The sequence below is a fragment of the Alosa sapidissima genome, chromosome 1 (genome assembly GCF_018492685.1).
Source record: "Alosa sapidissima isolate fAloSap1 chromosome 1, fAloSap1.pri, whole genome shotgun sequence".
Classification (NCBI taxonomy): domain Eukaryota; kingdom Metazoa; phylum Chordata; class Actinopteri; order Clupeiformes; family Clupeidae; genus Alosa; species Alosa sapidissima.
In genome coordinates this window covers 55,187,217-55,204,047 of record NC_055957.1, presented here as the reverse complement: position 1 = coordinate 55,204,047, position 16,831 = coordinate 55,187,217, and the positions used below count along the sequence as shown (strand labels likewise).

The following is a 16,831-nucleotide window of genomic DNA, read 5'->3' as shown; positions in this document are numbered from 1 at the left end:
ACACAAAAAACCTTATTTCTTGAGTATATTACATACCATCAATGGGATATACATATCATTGTAATCAGAAGGACTAGTTCTATGAAATGATGTAAAATACATATAGTAATGTTGATATAGTAATGAACAGTCTTTGAAATCCTCTCCAAATGTATATCCAAAATTTAATTTAGTTCACTTAAAAATGGATTTGTATCATATTTCTCTACAAGATAGAGGAAAATATAGAGTGTATGACTTGTTCAGCAAGTTGTGTGCTATTTAACAAAAAAAACTGAAATGGAATATCCTTAACCTTTCAAAAGTTATGATAAATTTAGTGATCAGTGTAAAAAAATGCAGAAAACGGGATTTCGAATGTTGACAGAATTCACATTCTCTTTCTCACCAACAACATAAATGTATGCATAAAAACTAATAATGAAGTCAGACACAATGGTTTAGATTTATTTGGTCTATAAGAATAAACCATTTATTTGTATAGAAGCAAATGATAGTCAATAAGAATAAAAAAAAACACGTAACATTACCAGTAGTACAGGAAGTAAATATATTTATTTAAGACCATTTTGGAATAGAGACATAAAACACACGTGATTCAACAGATAAAACTTTCTTATATGATTCAGTGTAATATGAAAACTATGTACATATATAAAATAATATAAGTTAATGAAAAGCTAGAGATACAATCAACTTCAATATCACTCAATAAATGTAGTCTAAACATTTGAAAGTAGATCACATAGTAGAACAAGCCTGTGGAGAAAACACGTACACACACAAACTCACACATACACACAAACTCATACACTCTCACTTACACACAGAGAAGGGTGGGGGGTGGGAACCGGAAGGTTGAACACAGAAGACCTATGGCTCATCACGAAACGCATCCCCTTCTGCAGAATGCCAAATCTGAAAGCAATTTCGTTTACTACTAAAACAAAGTCGCCTACCATTACACTCGGGGGACCATACAAGCTACTTTAGTTTTATGCTCCTTTTTAAGTTTTTTATAACATAGGCAGCAATTCCTCAGTGGCTCCTGCTGTACAGGAACATGTACCTGATGGAAAGACGACGGACTAGTAGTTGGAGGAGCTGAAGGCCGAGGCTGAAAAACTGTGTCGACGGAAATGCCTGCCAGCTGTCGTGATAGATTTTCTCTAAAGTCTATCTGGCTGTAGCTACCTAACCTAGGCTCAACACCAGATTCTGCATTGCGCTGCCAGTCTTGAAATAATAAGAAGCTATTGACGACGGCAATGTCCACAAAGTGGAGAAAAAGTGTTTTCCACCACTTCTGTGTTTTTTGGAGTACACAATATGTACTTATCATTTGGTCCGACCTATCAACGCCCCCCATGTATTTGTTGTAATCACTTACCACAATAGGCTGACGTACAACTTTTTTGTCCCTAACCGAATTGCTCTTCACTAGTCTGGATACATCAGTCGAATCATTCGCATTGTGGAAATTGGACAGGCAGGTTACTGCACGAGTGTCCTTCCACTGTACTGCTAAAACATTACCCTCTATTCTACGCCACCTCATGTCCCCACGACTTGCCCTGCGCTCCCATTTTTTTATATCTTTTAAGTTGTCCTGAATTTTTTTACGGTTTATCCTACATGTTCCGCATGCATTTAGGCCCCATGTTCTAAGTTTAACCATAAGGGTTGGTGATGTATAGAAGTTATCAAACCAAATGGTGTGACCACCATCTCTAAATGGCTGTATTAACTCCTCTACAACTTTTGAGGCTAAATCCAAGACGCGACCATCACGACCACCTGTGTAAATATTAAAGTCTAAAGTATAACCTGAATCTGATGTTGCGATCACCCACAGTTTGAAACCCCACCTAACTGGTTTCCCATTCATATACTGCTTAAATCCTGAACGACCTTTAGATTTTACCATGCGTTCATCTATGCTAAGGTGCTGACCTGGCTGGAATAACTCTAAACATTTATTTTTTAGGTGGTCCATCAAATAACGCAGTTTCCTAAGATGATCTTGATTGTTTTCTGTAGCTGGATCTACTACATGCAGAGCAGCTAACAGAGCCTTAAAACGATTGCGCGACATGAACAATTTGGCCCACGATCCCTGCAAAGACTTGGTTCGCCAGTAGCGGTGGATATTAGGGAGGGAAGTGAAGCCCATGTAAATGATCAGCCCCAGAAACCTGTGATACTCTTCTGGGGTCACTTCATCCCATGTCCCTGCACTATTTGCATACGACGGCCTACTAAGCACAAGCTCCCACCCCCTCTGGTTTGTAAAGCCACATATGTCTGACACAACAGCGTGAGTGAAAAACAACATAAAAAAGTCTATTTCACGCAGAGTTTTAGTGGCAGTTTGCACTGCCCTACGTACGCCACCTAAATCTACACCTAAGGGACGACGCGGACTAAAGGCTATCGGAACTGGTGCTTCTGTGTCCCTATCACCATAAGAAGGAAAAGGGTCAGAGAAGCGTTTACGCTTCCTCCCTGACACAGGACCTACGGGAGAGTGACTAATCAACCCCAAACCCACCAAATAAAATTAATTAATAGAAATGTTGACATATTTTACATATGAAGTATTATATAATACATGCAATCAAATACTTACGAGACTGAGGATGATGGCAGGCCACTCTCCTCCTCTTCCTCATCCTCCTCCTCCCTCCCCGTCACTCAGCAGCTCCTGGTCAAGAAGGTCTTCTTCTTCTTCCTCCATTCCCTCATGGTTTTCTGCTTGATGAGCTGCTATGAGCTCAAGCTCATCAGCTGTCAGCTGCCTCCTTCTCTTTAGGCTGACAAGAAGGTCTGCATACTTGTCATCCTCCATCTGAAACAACAAAACCATAAATGTAAACCAAAACTGTAGATGCGTATGTGCACTCACATACGCGCGCACACACACACACACACACACACACACACACACACACAAGAAGATGTACTGTAGACTAAACTATTGATGCATTCTGGAGGAGTCAAAATAGCATGACCTGAAAATGCAAAGTAATTTTATTACACACTTTACACAAGGCTTTAGCTACCCTAAATCGAATTGCCTGGCTGGCATCAAGAAAAAGATTACATTTCACATATGATTACATTTCACCTAGTGACTGACTGATGATGACATTTCTGAGAGAATATATTTTTTAACATCATGATTTCTATAACTACATATTGAGGAGTAAAAATAGCTTAGTCTATTTCATGTCATGCATCTTAGAAAAATGTTAGACCAAGCAAGCGCATCTGAGTCATTTAGTCAGAGGTTAGCAAGCAAGCTAGTTCACTACTGATAAAACTGCCTAGCGAGGTGACAACCAAACAAAAGGCAATTAAAACTTTTCTGACAGAATCTGTGATTTCACACCATGTTTTCTATAACTACATATTGCGAGGAGTAAAAAATATCGATCAACTTATTTCATGTCTACCGTAACGTTAGACGCAGCCCACGAATATATTCAGCTTTGATATGCTGTACTTACCTGTCAACATTATCCTTAGCTAACATGCAAATTGGTACTAGAAAACAAACTTACTTACATGTTATATAGGCTACTTACAGGGTTTTAAATTAATTGTTAAATGAAAACAACTGACATCAAAAGCAAACGAGAATATTACAAACCGTTCAGAGTAATGCAGCTACTAGCTAAAGTTTTCATGCCAGGTACACTAACGTGAGCCCCGCTATGCCATAATGTTGACGCTAATGAAAAGCTTATTACTGTCAAATAACATGATTTTAGGACTATAAATTAAGATTAACCATAACTACAACCGATTTAAAATATATCTTACCTCAGTTTGTCCAGCTGTATGGGTATCAGTCGATGTAATCTCCCAAGGTGTACAGACGGCGTCTGCAGCTGTCCACATCAAATGAAGTGACTGAAGTGACATTATTTTTCACGACTCATCTTCAAGTATCCAAAAAAATTCGAGCCATAAACCTCTTAACCAATCATATCAAATTGAAGCCTATGTTGTCAGCATTACGGGGAAGATTTCAGAAATAAAATCAGTCATTGGACAGCTGAGATATAAGACGATTGGTCATCGTTAAAATTTTAACGAAATTAGAATGGTCGGGCTTGTAAGGGTTAAACCAGAGAGGGTTAAAGCGGAGCGAGAGGCGCAAACGTTCGACAATTTCCGCGTTCGATTATTGCAAGGGGGAGGGGGGGAAATCCCCCTTTATGCAGACCAGAGTAAACCCTCGCTGCACTAATGTCAATGGAGACTTGTGGAATTTTACCAATAAATTGGTCATTATGTCTTTCTGGATTTGTTGAGGGTTTTTTGGAAAATTTTGTCATAATCTGTAAGTGTTTGGGATCATTTCAAGCCAAAAAAGTGTAATGTTTTAGCGTTCGGATTTGTAATAAAATAACTTAATATCAGACCATGCTGCTGCCAGTTACTGTCCGGTTGTTAGCATGCTAGCTAGCCTCTTAGCTAAGGTAACATTTTAATCGGAGAAGTGTAATCTCTTTGAAATGACAACTAGCTGAATAACATTACTGACATTAGTTAAAGTGGATAGTTTATACTCAAGTGAATTTGCAACAGTATATTAAGTTTAAGCGAAGTCCTTCAACTACTAGTCACTTGTTAGCGCATAGCTGTATTGCCATAGCTACTCCCATCCACTTTGTATAGCATTTTAAGCTAGCGTTAGCTAGCTAGCTAGCTCAGTTCACATGACTAATTAAATTATTCATATCATGTCCTAAAGAATGATTCATTGGTATCATACATGATTATAGACAATAATACTGTGAACACAATTATGTTTATCTGTTCTTATTGCTTATTAAGAGAGAACGTTTATTTAGTGACGTAAGGTGACACTCCCACTTATGCAGACCGGAACTGTCCCGTTTTGCTTCAATAGTAACGAATTACGTTGCTCTATCTTGCTAGTAATCAAGGATCTTTGCTTAAACAATTAGAGATGTGATGTCACAATCAGAATTAGAATCCTGAACATTCCGCCATTCATTTCAATGGGGCCGAAAAACGCAGAAAAACGGGAATAACGCGAAAACGACAAGGGCCAGCGACACGAAAGTAACAAGCTCCCTACACCGGTTCGGGCCTGAATTTTTGGAGTTTGAACCGCGTCGATAGCTCAAACGGTCTAGGAGCAGTAGTTAGTACAAAAAGTGGGTGAAAAAGAAGGTATAAGTAAACTTAAGAAGAACAATAGCGTCTTGCTGGATCAAACCCACTAATAAAGTAATAAAGAACAATAGAAGAACAATAGTGCCCACAGCATGGCTTACTAATAATGTTAGAAATAAAACTATCAACACAGACATTTACATCGATAGTCTGGCGTTATAATTTATTTGCCTCAGGTGTACTTTGGAGTGGGTAAGATGTGCACTATATCAAAGTGTATTTTCCAGTATGACACCAAGTTGGTGTATATCTGGTTATTGTCTGGTTTACTGCTTGCTTCAGTAGGCCACTTTTGTTTGTTCAATGCCCATTTACTCATCTCCCGCTCTAAAAAAGTAAAACATTCTTGAATCTTTTCATTCATTAAGTCATGGAAATTCAGCTTTTGTTGTCAGGGAAAAATCATGGAATTTTACATCTGATTTAGTGTTGGAACCCTGTTATTAGGACAACTTGGCATTAAACAGGATGACATTGCCAGAGTAGACAAGTGCTATTTCAAGAAAAAGTCCTTGTATATGGGTCTAGAGACATTTCTTATTAAAATTTGGGAACAGGACTTTTTATCATAATTAACATGTGCTGAATCCAACTAGCCCTGTTCCCAAGCATAATTTTGGGGTTTTGACCATCTAATTAGCATAAACAAAATGGCTGCCAAAATGGCGATTTTGGGCACTTTCTTCGGACGGGCATTGTTGAGCAGTTTTCACCATCCTCTGCCGTGCTTTCCAGTCGGAGGCAGAGCAGAGCAGTTGCCACCATACTGTGAAACAGTTGGTGAGGATGCTCTCAATGGTGCAGCGGTAGAGGTTTAGAAGTTCACCAGGATCTGAGGAGAGAGGTTGTGTTCTTTAGTCTCCTCAGGAAGAAGAGATGCTGGTGAGCCTTCTTGATCAAGGTAGAGGTGTTGAGGGTCCAAGAGAGGTCCACAGAGATGTGGACACCCAGAAACATGAACTGGTGACATGCTCCACCTCAGTCCTGTTGATGAGGATGGGGCTTTGTGTGCTAGCTTTTGACTTCCTGAAGTCCACAATGAGGTCTTTGGTCCTCTTGGTGTGGAGAGCTAGGTTGTTGTTGGTGCACCGCGATGTTAGGTGGTGCTCCGCGATGTTAGGTGGTGGACCGTTCTCCCTGCATTATTGTTACTGATGAGGGCAATCACCGTAGTATTGTCTGCAAACTTGACAATGGTGTTAGAGCCATGTACAGGTATGCAGTTGTAGGTAAAGAGGGAGTAAAGGAGGGCTCCGCACACGCCGGTGTTCAGGGTGAGGGTTGAGTGGGTGAGGTTTTCTAATCTAACGGACTGCGGTCTGTTGGTTAGGAAGTGCAGAATCTAGTTTCAGAGGGAGGTATTGATGTCCAGTTCACTGAGTTTGGTGATCAGTTTGGAGGGGATAATGGTGTTGAATGCTGAACTGAAGTCAATGAACAGCATTCTCACATAGGTGTTGCTATTGTCAAGGAGGGACAGGGCAGAGTGAATTGCCGTAAAGATGGCATTCTCTGTGCTCCTGTTCTGGCAAATTCTCTAGCACTATACACTGCAAACAAAATCTACCTCTGGGTACAAATAAAGTAACTTGAACTTGCACTAGTTAGCAAGTTATTCATCTAGCTATTAATTCACAGGACATTCAATCATTTTACTAACACAAAGGTTATGAAGAAATATGGATAATGAATAACACTTTATGATAAAGGTACATGGATTATCATGAATTCATGCATGAATTAATTCATGATTTATGCATTACTTCATTCCTTTATATCCTATGAATCATCAGGAATTGACATGAATTCATATACTCTCATTCATACTCTCATTCATGTATGAACAACACATCAACTAAAGCATTAGGTGTGATGGGTATATCATTATGATTTATGATTTTTTAAGCATGATCATCATGAATTTTAGGCTAATTGCTCATGCATTCATCATGTCTTTGGCCCCTCAACTAAAGTAGTGAATAATGACATGTGTTTAGAGAACTCCAAAGTTATGTTCAAATCAGAATTTGAGCGGTGATGACCACATTTTTGGCAGAAAAATAGTCATGATCATGGTTAATACATCATAATTCTAATAATGATGAATTATGCCCACCGTACCTAATACTTTAGTAATGTGTTCATGTATGAGGTCACAAATGACAAACTATGAACTCCTGTAAATTCCTGATGATTAATTAGATATTAATGAAGGAAGTAATACATAAATCATGAATTAATTCATGTACCCTTACCGTAAAGTGTAACTTACTCCGAGACTACATACATTACCAACCTAATTTGCTTCAATTATGTTAAATGTAATGTAAATCAGGTTTTATGGCCAAGTATACTTTGGTATACAGTGGGTCCCAGTTAAAAATTGACACTTCATTCACGATCATGGTGAATGGTGAAATGTAAGTACAACTGCAGCCGCTTGGGGGCAGCATAGTCCGCTGTGGAGTTCCACGGTCGAACCAGACGGCGCATTCGACAGCAAGGGCTGTGATTGGCCGAGTTTTCAGTGCGTTTCTCTGTGTTTTTAGCAGCCCCTGCAACATGCTAGTCCACTGTAGCCTAAGCCTTGTACATAATGTTAAACATAGTTTTGGATTCAGTGGCAAGATTTCTTGATTGTACAGTGTCTGTCTCTCAGTAATGTTTTAAATTGAGACCTTCGTCAGCTGGCAGTAGGCTACTTTGTCGGTAGTCATGAGAAGTTCGCTTGCTAACAGAACATAAATATGCTGCCCAGAAACCTTGTGAATAGTTCAGATTTTTTTTACTACACTAACGAGGTTGAAATATAGACTTTTCCTACAGCATCTCCTTAACAGTAATGTTAACAAAATGACAGCATTCATATGACAAAGAAAAACGAATTCGGTCACTCAAGACTGCCACAGCAACCAGTGTAGGCTACAGTCCTACCCAATAGGCCTACTCGAAGCAGATAGCGTTGTCTGACGGTCGAGTGGGTTAATGCACGTATTTCCAGAACAGGTCTGCAACTTTCAGGTAGTTCTGAGTTTGAATCTAGGCAGGAGCAGAGCCATATAAAGGCCTAGGCCTATTGTTATCATTTTTTGCAAGGTGTTGCTCCTGGCAATACTTGTTTATAAGACGTTTGGTGATTAATTGATAGCTGTTTTTGGGACACGTTAAACGTTCTTTATAATGAGCGCATCCGGGGAGTAAAACGACTGTTACGCGCTGTTACAACTGTAGGCTACAATGATTGCAATACAAAAATATGCGCGTGTTAGTTTAGTTAGTTTTGTGATGTTTTGCACTTTTGCCTCATGTGTGTTCAGGTTTGAGGGCTTTTTTGGCAAGATTGACCTTGGTTAGACTCTGCATATGTTATTTCTCCGTATGAAAAATAAAGTCAATTTTCGACACACGTCTGTTATTAGTTCAATAACAAGTGTTGCTTGTTAAAACATGTGACTAGTGAAACTCAAATGATTTTAGAAATATTTAGCCAAAGCCAAAAAGTGTTAGAGAGAAGGAGAGACGCCGGTGCAGCTCAGATGTCTTCTTAATTTTCTTTATTCTTTAGTAAAAGGTGCAGAACATTATTAAACGTTTCGATGTTCGTTAGTCAAAAACATCGACACATCGAAATGTTAGTCAAAGTTTAATAATGTTCTGCACCTTTTACTGAAGAATAAAGAAAATTAAGAAGACATCTGAGCTGCACCGGCATCTCTCCTCTCTAAAATATCTGTCCTGGCCTGGTTGCAACGGATTGTGGCCAAACGACAGAAGCGCGGAGAACCCTCCTTTGTCTACCAAAAAGTGTTACTTTGTGCCCCGCGCTCCCCCACTGCTTGTGAAAGAAGGGGATGGGGGAGGGGGCTTAACGTGAAAAAGCTTAATGTCACAAAACGGCAACGATTTAGGCTACCGTTTTAGGCTACAGGCCTTCATAATGGTAGGCTACAGGAAGTGGGGGGAGGTATGGGATGACCAGAGCCGTCATCTATCGTCTTTCCAGGCACACAGCTCGTTATATAGCCTATCGACTGCCTTAACAGATAGGCTTTGCTCTTGGGTTTGGCCTTACAGCGAACTCAATGCTCTTGTTGCTTGCAGTTTGTTAAATAAAGCGATGCAGATTACATTATTTATTACTTTACACATAGCCAAGGCTACCGTTCGGTGTATTTTAATAGTAGCCTAGTCTAATAAGCTACACCAGCTTGCCTTTAAGAGGGGAAATTCAATTGTATAGCCTATAACATTAGCTGAGTCACATATTTGGCCATATGGTGTTTATCATAGGCTACATCATGAAACCAAATAGTGTAACAAAGGCGAACACTTTAACAGGGGGAATTAATTGGGCATGAATCATTGTGCTGAACGGTATTTGTCAATGAGCAGAAACACACACGACATTCAAACTATTGATAAGATGTACTGGTCTGTATCTATAGGCTAACATTGGACAAATAAATGACACTGACTCGCCATATCCTGACTCAGGAAAAAAAACATTTTCTTGCTTTGCCGCAAACTCAGCAATGAAATCATAGGCCAGTTTGCAGCCTAACGTCTTTTTCATAGAAGGGAGAGCCCAGTCTCTCCTGTGACATGGAGGTGCGCAAATAGTTTTTAATAGCCTGTTCAACTTCGAAAAGCTTCGTTCACCCGATGCCAGTCACTGATCGCAATTTCAAAGTTCGGAAAGCTTCATCTTTTTATGTTTTAAGTGCAATGGCCCCTATCTGCCCCCTTTGGAATTATATCTCGAGCCTATTATAAGGTCCAGTGCGTTATGTCTTGTGATTCGGATGTGCTCAAAAAGAAAAGAAAAAGCACTTTTTTATAGATGGTTATGAGGAGCAATGTGAGAGAGAAATTTGATGATCATTGATCGTTGTTTTGGGACGTTAAGCCTTTTTCATAGGCGTCAATGAAGGAGATTGAAGAATGACCATTTTTTTATACGAAAATATTTCTTAACTACAAAAACTCAGTGTCTAAAAACTCCGTGTCATTCAGACTCAACCCTCTTGTTGTTTTATTATCTTTTTCGTTGTCGTTTGAACGTTGGCAAGCAGGCATGTTGCAGTTGCAATTTAAGTGAAATTTCTACAGTAGGCCTACAACATGCTATTAGGCTGGGCTACTGTCAATGTACTTGTACAGGTAAATGTTCAACAATTGCTGGTGTACAGGTTATATAATCAATTAGCTAAATCATTTGTCCAGCTGTTTAAAAATGTTTTCGTGCTACATTCAAACGCAAAAGGTGCTTTGATATATTTTTCGTTTGAACGTCGGCAAGCAGGCATGCTTTGGTTGCAATGAATGAGGATAATTGCCTTTTTTTTTTTTTGCATTATTTTGAATATGACTCGCTCCAGTCTCAACAGCACGTACTTTTTCCACACGCTAAGTTCTAACACACATAGGCCTATCCCCTCTCGCTTTCTCTCTCTCCATCCCTGCACACGGTGCTTTCTTAAAGGAGCTGCACCATTTTACAACAATTGCATCTACATTTTCATATTAGAATGTTTTGTCAAGTGTAAGCTTAAACTACCGTGATCAATTTAAGTTCCCGTGCCCCCGCTGCGTCATGGATGGAAGCAGTAAGTCAGTCGCATCAAAAATAGTAGTGGCACCCAAGTGACACCTTGTGGTTGTTTGTGTCAACTGCAGTTTGTGCCATTTCTGATGTGAAAATGGGGTGCGTGATTCATGAAGGAACCCGTCCAAACTTAACGGGGACCCACTGTACATGCAATTTGGTCTCTGCATGTATCCCATCCGTGAATTGGTGAACACACAGGTCACACATTGAAGCACACATTAACCTGGAGCAGTGAGCTGCCTTGCTACAGTGATGCTCGGGGAGCAGTGAGGGGTTAGGTGCCTTGCTCAAGGGCACTTCAGCCGTGGATGTGGGCATGGGAGACTAGTGCTCAACCTTTCCACCACCCACATTTTTCCTACTGGTCGGGGATCGAACCGGCAACCCTTTGGTTTCAAGCCCAAAGACCTAACCAGTAGGCCACAATTTAAAATGTTACATTTCATCACTACACATCTTTCTTGACCCTCAAAAAACATAAGTCTTATTCTTCAAATACCGTGTGCCTGCTCAGTTATAAAATTTTAACAATTACATTTTTCAAAGGTTTTTTCAGGTAATTAACATAGGCATAATACTAGATTTATTTTCTTTTTTCACAGCCTGTATGCTTGATCTATTGGCCAAGGGAGATTTCTGTGAACAATATGAATTAATTTAAATGGTATAATGACATCCGCCCTATGAAAGTGCCCAAAATCGCCATTTTGGCAACCATTTTGTTTATGCTAATTAGATGGTCATTAACTCAAAATTCAGCTTGGGAACAGGGCTAGTTGGATTCAGCACACATCAAAAATATCACCTGTCTAGAGGATGTCTTTGTCATGACAGCTTGACATAAACAGAAAATCCACCTTGTTGTATTCATGACATGTTGACATAACAATTATTATAATTAGATGTGCAAGGTTAGAGACCAATTCTAGCACTTGGTCAGCGTGACCAGTGTGACCGGATATTTCACAAAACTGACTGTCATGACACCATTATGACAGTGTCACAAATACATTCTTTGTCCTAAAGTAAAGTGGTAAAATTTTGATTTGTCTTTAAGATATCATGAAGGATAAGAATGTATGTCATGACACCATTATGACGGTGTAACGAATACATTCTTTGACCTAAAGTAAAGTGATACCATCTTGCTTTGTCATTAAGATATACTGTAAAGAAGATTGACTGGATGTCATGACACCATTATGACAGTGTAACAAATACATTTTTTCAACTCAAGTACCATTTTGATGTCCTTAAGATATCATGAAGGATAAGTCTTAAGAAGTGCCATCGCACACCAAATTACCTTTCTAACACATTATCATGGGATGTAAAAAATGTTTGGTTTTGTAACACGATGACCAAGATCAACACTCACACGCAGTAATTAAATAAAGAATGTATTTGTTTCATTCCATGAATCTCGGAATTGCTTTAAAAAGCTTAAACTGTTTACTATGTTTTTAATCGCTTTGGTTAATGTAATGTAATGTCAATGCATCTAGACCAGTGTTTCTCAAACTTTTTCAAAGGAAGGACCACTTAACCAATAAAAAAGAAACGCACGGACCACCTATCTAAAAAAAAAAACAATAGACCTACTTCAACAGTATATTAGCCTACACAATAGGCCTACTCACTGAACCACCTTACTTATTGTCTTTGCACTTATTGTGTCAGAGGATTAATATGATTTAAATTGGCATATCTTACATAGACAGTGTTGGAGAACTGTTTGGATTTACATACAAGTTGGTTCAATATTGCAAACAACTCATCTATATTATATTTTACCACGTCTGCTCGCGGACCACTTGGGATAGCTTATGGACCACCAGTGGTCACCGGACCACACTTTGAGAAACACTGATCTAGACACTAGGTGGCCCTGTTGTATTAAATTTCACAGAGCCGTATACAGAGGAGGTACTGCAGGGGGTCCACCAAATAATTTAATCCTCTTCCCAAAATTGAAAACGTCCTATAGGCTACATAAACATAAACAGAACGTAGAAAAGATGGTTTCTATTCGTTTATAAAATAACATTCAGGCTACACAGGAGTCTTCATGCTATCATGTTATCACCGTGGGAAAATGCATCAAAACACGTGACCTCCATCTGCCCCAGAATCTGTGCCACTCACTAGGGTCAGACCTCTCACTAAGTTGGCTATAAGATATTGCATCCATACTCAAGCTTAATTCTTTGTCCCTCCATAATTAAAATGTGATGACTAACTGTAAATTTGATGATGCATAGGGTATTTTTTTGGCAATATTGCCGGCAGCACTGTTTGTAACTTTGTTAGAAAAAACACCGCTAGTTAGCTAAATCCCATTCAATCTCAGTGGAGCAATATGTCAAAGTCCAAAACAGTGTGGTCTGCAATGGGAGTCTTGAACCTACACATCCACGAGGACCTACACATCCAAACAAAGACATTTCTTACCGATTCTAAACTCCTGAACAATAGCATATAATTCTCGAAATTGTCTTGGCAGTATAAAAATGATAATGTTTTACTCTACAGCTACAGATATTCTACTCTACAGATATTTAGAAAATTATATTTTCTAACATTTTTATTGTGTCTTTTATTTTATTTTAACTGGTAATATTAAAGAAAATTGTGATTCCACCCACAAATACACATAAGAACATTGTGGTATTCTGTCAAAGCTTTTTTAGAGTACATTTTGAAATAACAATTGTATGTCTTGTTTCTTTTTATCCAGAGGAGTGCAGTTGAAAAACCCATTCTTCAGCATCTGGGCCTCAGAAGTTGGGACAGAATTGGCTGTATCCTTGATACCTTTGATAAGTCATTGACTAGCCACTTAACACCCAAATAATTCAAATAATTATATTAATAATTAAAATCAAAATTATTTGTCACATACAAGTATACAAAGTACAATTTGTAGTGAAATTTTTAGTCACCTGATTCCAATGCCTCCATTTAATGCTTACTTCCATAGGTTTTTGCGAACGTAGCGTTATCAGCACCATGGCCAACCCGCCGAAACCGCATGCTATGACAGTTACACTAATATTGTATTTATCAAACCTGTAGTTCATCGGGTAAACAGCCCCTTGCTCCACCCCCTACCACAATTAATGAACGTTAACAACTGAACAGCATACTTCAATCACAAGCGCAATTGAATGAAGTGAACTAATGACTACATTAAAAGGAATCAAACGTTTAGCGATCATGAAATAATACAATGCATGATGTCTACAAGCATGAAGATAATGAAGAACAGTAGTTCTACTCAAACTACTTGTGCACGTAGGCTATGGAAAATCGGTCAAATCTAGCAAGTAGGAAAGTTTAAGTGGATGACGTGAAATTAAGACATTCGAAAGGCCAGCGAAAGTTAATGTTGCTTTTGATATAGTACAAAGATGCAAAATTGGTGCTCTAATAACGATTCTGTTGTCTTTGAAAAGTTCTCTTATTGACACATTTAACCGCAATTTGGATTAACATCTGCTTTTACAAAGCGAAATATTTAGGCACAAAATAGTGCAGTTTTCGTACATACCTGCCTAATTAGGCTCATTTTACGCTTCTCCCATCTTTTTACACGAAACTCCCACTTTCTCCTTACCCTTCTATGAATGCATAATGCATGAGACGGAATTTGCGCAATTTGACATCCTCAGCCCCCAGCGATGGGTAGTCTGCACTTTTACGTCATTGCGGCCTGTTTGTACGTACCTCGCCATTTTTTAACGTGCATGTTGCGAAACAAATATGTCTGAAGCGGGCGCAAAAGTGTTAGTACATCTGGCCCTAAGTCCAAACTTTTCTTGTGCCTTATGATGTTTGCTAACAGATTTAATCTTAAACTGTTTTCTGTAGTCACGCAAGTGCACCTCTATTAGGTTACATTCAATCGAATCGAACTATTTCCCACATTTATGACTAGAAAGGGAATTTATGTGTAATCTATATATTTATAGTATGATGAGGCATATAGGCCTAGGCTTCACATGGATTTGGAGACCCCAAAGCCACAGTGCATGGTTTGCAGTGAGGTGCTATCTAACCAGTCTAATGTTGTTCTCCAACTCAGCTTTTTTAGCGTGAGAGCTCATAGACCAGTTGCACATTTTGATATTGTCATTTGTTATCATGTAGGGTGGCTAATTAAACATGATGCCTGGAATGCGTCAATAGAATGTGTTTTTATGTGTCGGATGGTGGGGGTACGCAAGCCGAGTCAGGATGTAAAAGGTGGTCCGCGAGGAAAAAAAGTTTGGGAACCGCTGCCCTAGGCTACTAATGATTTTAAAATCACTTCATGTGTTGATGATTGTTCATGAATGTCAAAACAACTGTGTGCTACACAGATTAAACATTACATGACAAATTGAAACCATTGCATTTCAGATCTTTATATTCCACAAACACTTTGGCAGAACTATGAGACTTATTTCAGACAATAGGCGATATTATGTGGATACCAATTTCTTTTATGGCCACCTACACCTAGTTTGGAGTGAACCCTTGTTGTATAAATGTATGCTTTCATTATTCTCCAATTTAGGCAACTATCTCATTTTTTTTTCTCTCTGTTCAATGGCGCTTGTAAATTGAACAGAAATCCTCTAGTATTGCCTTAATTTTACGACATATATCCTATTTTCGTCAATCTACTGTGTTGATCTACTTTTCTACCTTGTGCACGAGCGGACATGAAGCTGACCTAAGCCTCGCTTGAATAAACAAAGGCAAGATGCAGCTAAATTGAGTTAATGGAACAACTTCAGCCCCAAGTGAAAGTCTATGCTAGTTTAAGCCAGGCTACAGTATATCTGTTAAGTGCCACCTTCATTTTGATGGAATATCCCTCAGGTCCTTAGCCACTATGCCATCACTGCCCCAAAACACAACAAAGGATACAAAATGAATTGATGATTAATGATATGTACATGTTTACACAATATGACAGAAATGTATGTTTCTGGTAGAATGGCCCAAAAGCAGATGTAAAGTGAATGCATTGTCATGTGTCCCAGGCATAGTCCTTATTCAGTATGTGTATAGACTGGACAAAAGCTTTTCCTCAGGTCTTCAGGCAGCAGTAACTCTTCCCTGAGTAGGCTTATCACAATAGGCTATTGTGATAACTGGGATCTTTGATTTGGTTGACTCTGGACCGAAAATCTTATTATCTAATTAATATTTCTAAATATACTTTTATTTGTGATTTGGTATACATATTGCAATTTGCATTGAGTGCAGACATTTTTTGTTGTCATTTTATGTTTTCCCTAATTGAGTATCATTCAGATGGCCTTCATCATTGTGGCAGGAATCTGTGCTTGTCTCTATTTTCTCTTCCTGTGCTTCATGGTCTTCCAGGTATTCCGGAACATTAGTTGCAAGCGCTCATCACTCCCTGCCATGACCAAAGCACGTCGGCTTCATTATGAGGTTTGTTCATACTTGCATAAAGAAGCCATTGTGGATCCATAGATGCCTGACCCCAAATTTACACCAACAATTTTATCCTAGTTTACAAAGTAGGGTTTATTTAGGAAAGGATAGTGATGATCGAAGGTTTGTGAAGCTTATGTTGTGACCACTTGGCCCAGGGTGGAAGCGACATGAAGGGGAGACAACACTAAAGTATATATGAAATATTTACAATAATCAGTATGTGTAAGGCAAAGCAAAACTGGTGTAAGTCAGTATATGGACATGTGGTGCAAAAAGGATAAATATAAAGGGGAACGCAGGGTGCAGCAAGTTACGCCAAGAGAGTGCAAGAGCAAGTGAGCGATAGCAAAGTGAAGGCAACAGATTTTATCCAATTAGGCCATCAATGGAGCTTTTAATCATGTCATCATAGACTAATAACCAATCTGATTTTCTGAAAATCCACCTGAAGTGACACTGCTCCCACATTTGTCCCAAGTTGCTATGCTCTGATGGTGTGTACGTAGATATCAGTCGCAGGTGGGCTATAATTATTTATAATTACAACAGAATAAGTTA

General features: G+C 39.0%; 1 protein-coding gene across 1 annotated transcript in view; it reads left to right on the top strand.

The window, feature by feature from the left end:
* The window catches only part of wls (Wnt ligand secretion mediator), a 128,679-nt gene that overhangs the window by 80,133 nt on the left and 31,715 nt on the right, over positions 1 to 16,831 (top strand). The window contains exons 8-9 of the mRNA XM_042110077.1: positions 13,557 to 13,620; positions 16,124 to 16,267. Coding sequence (XP_041966011.1) covers positions 13,557 to 13,620; positions 16,124 to 16,267 — 208 coding nt within the window. The remainder of the gene's footprint in view (positions 1 to 13,556; positions 13,621 to 16,123; positions 16,268 to 16,831) is intronic.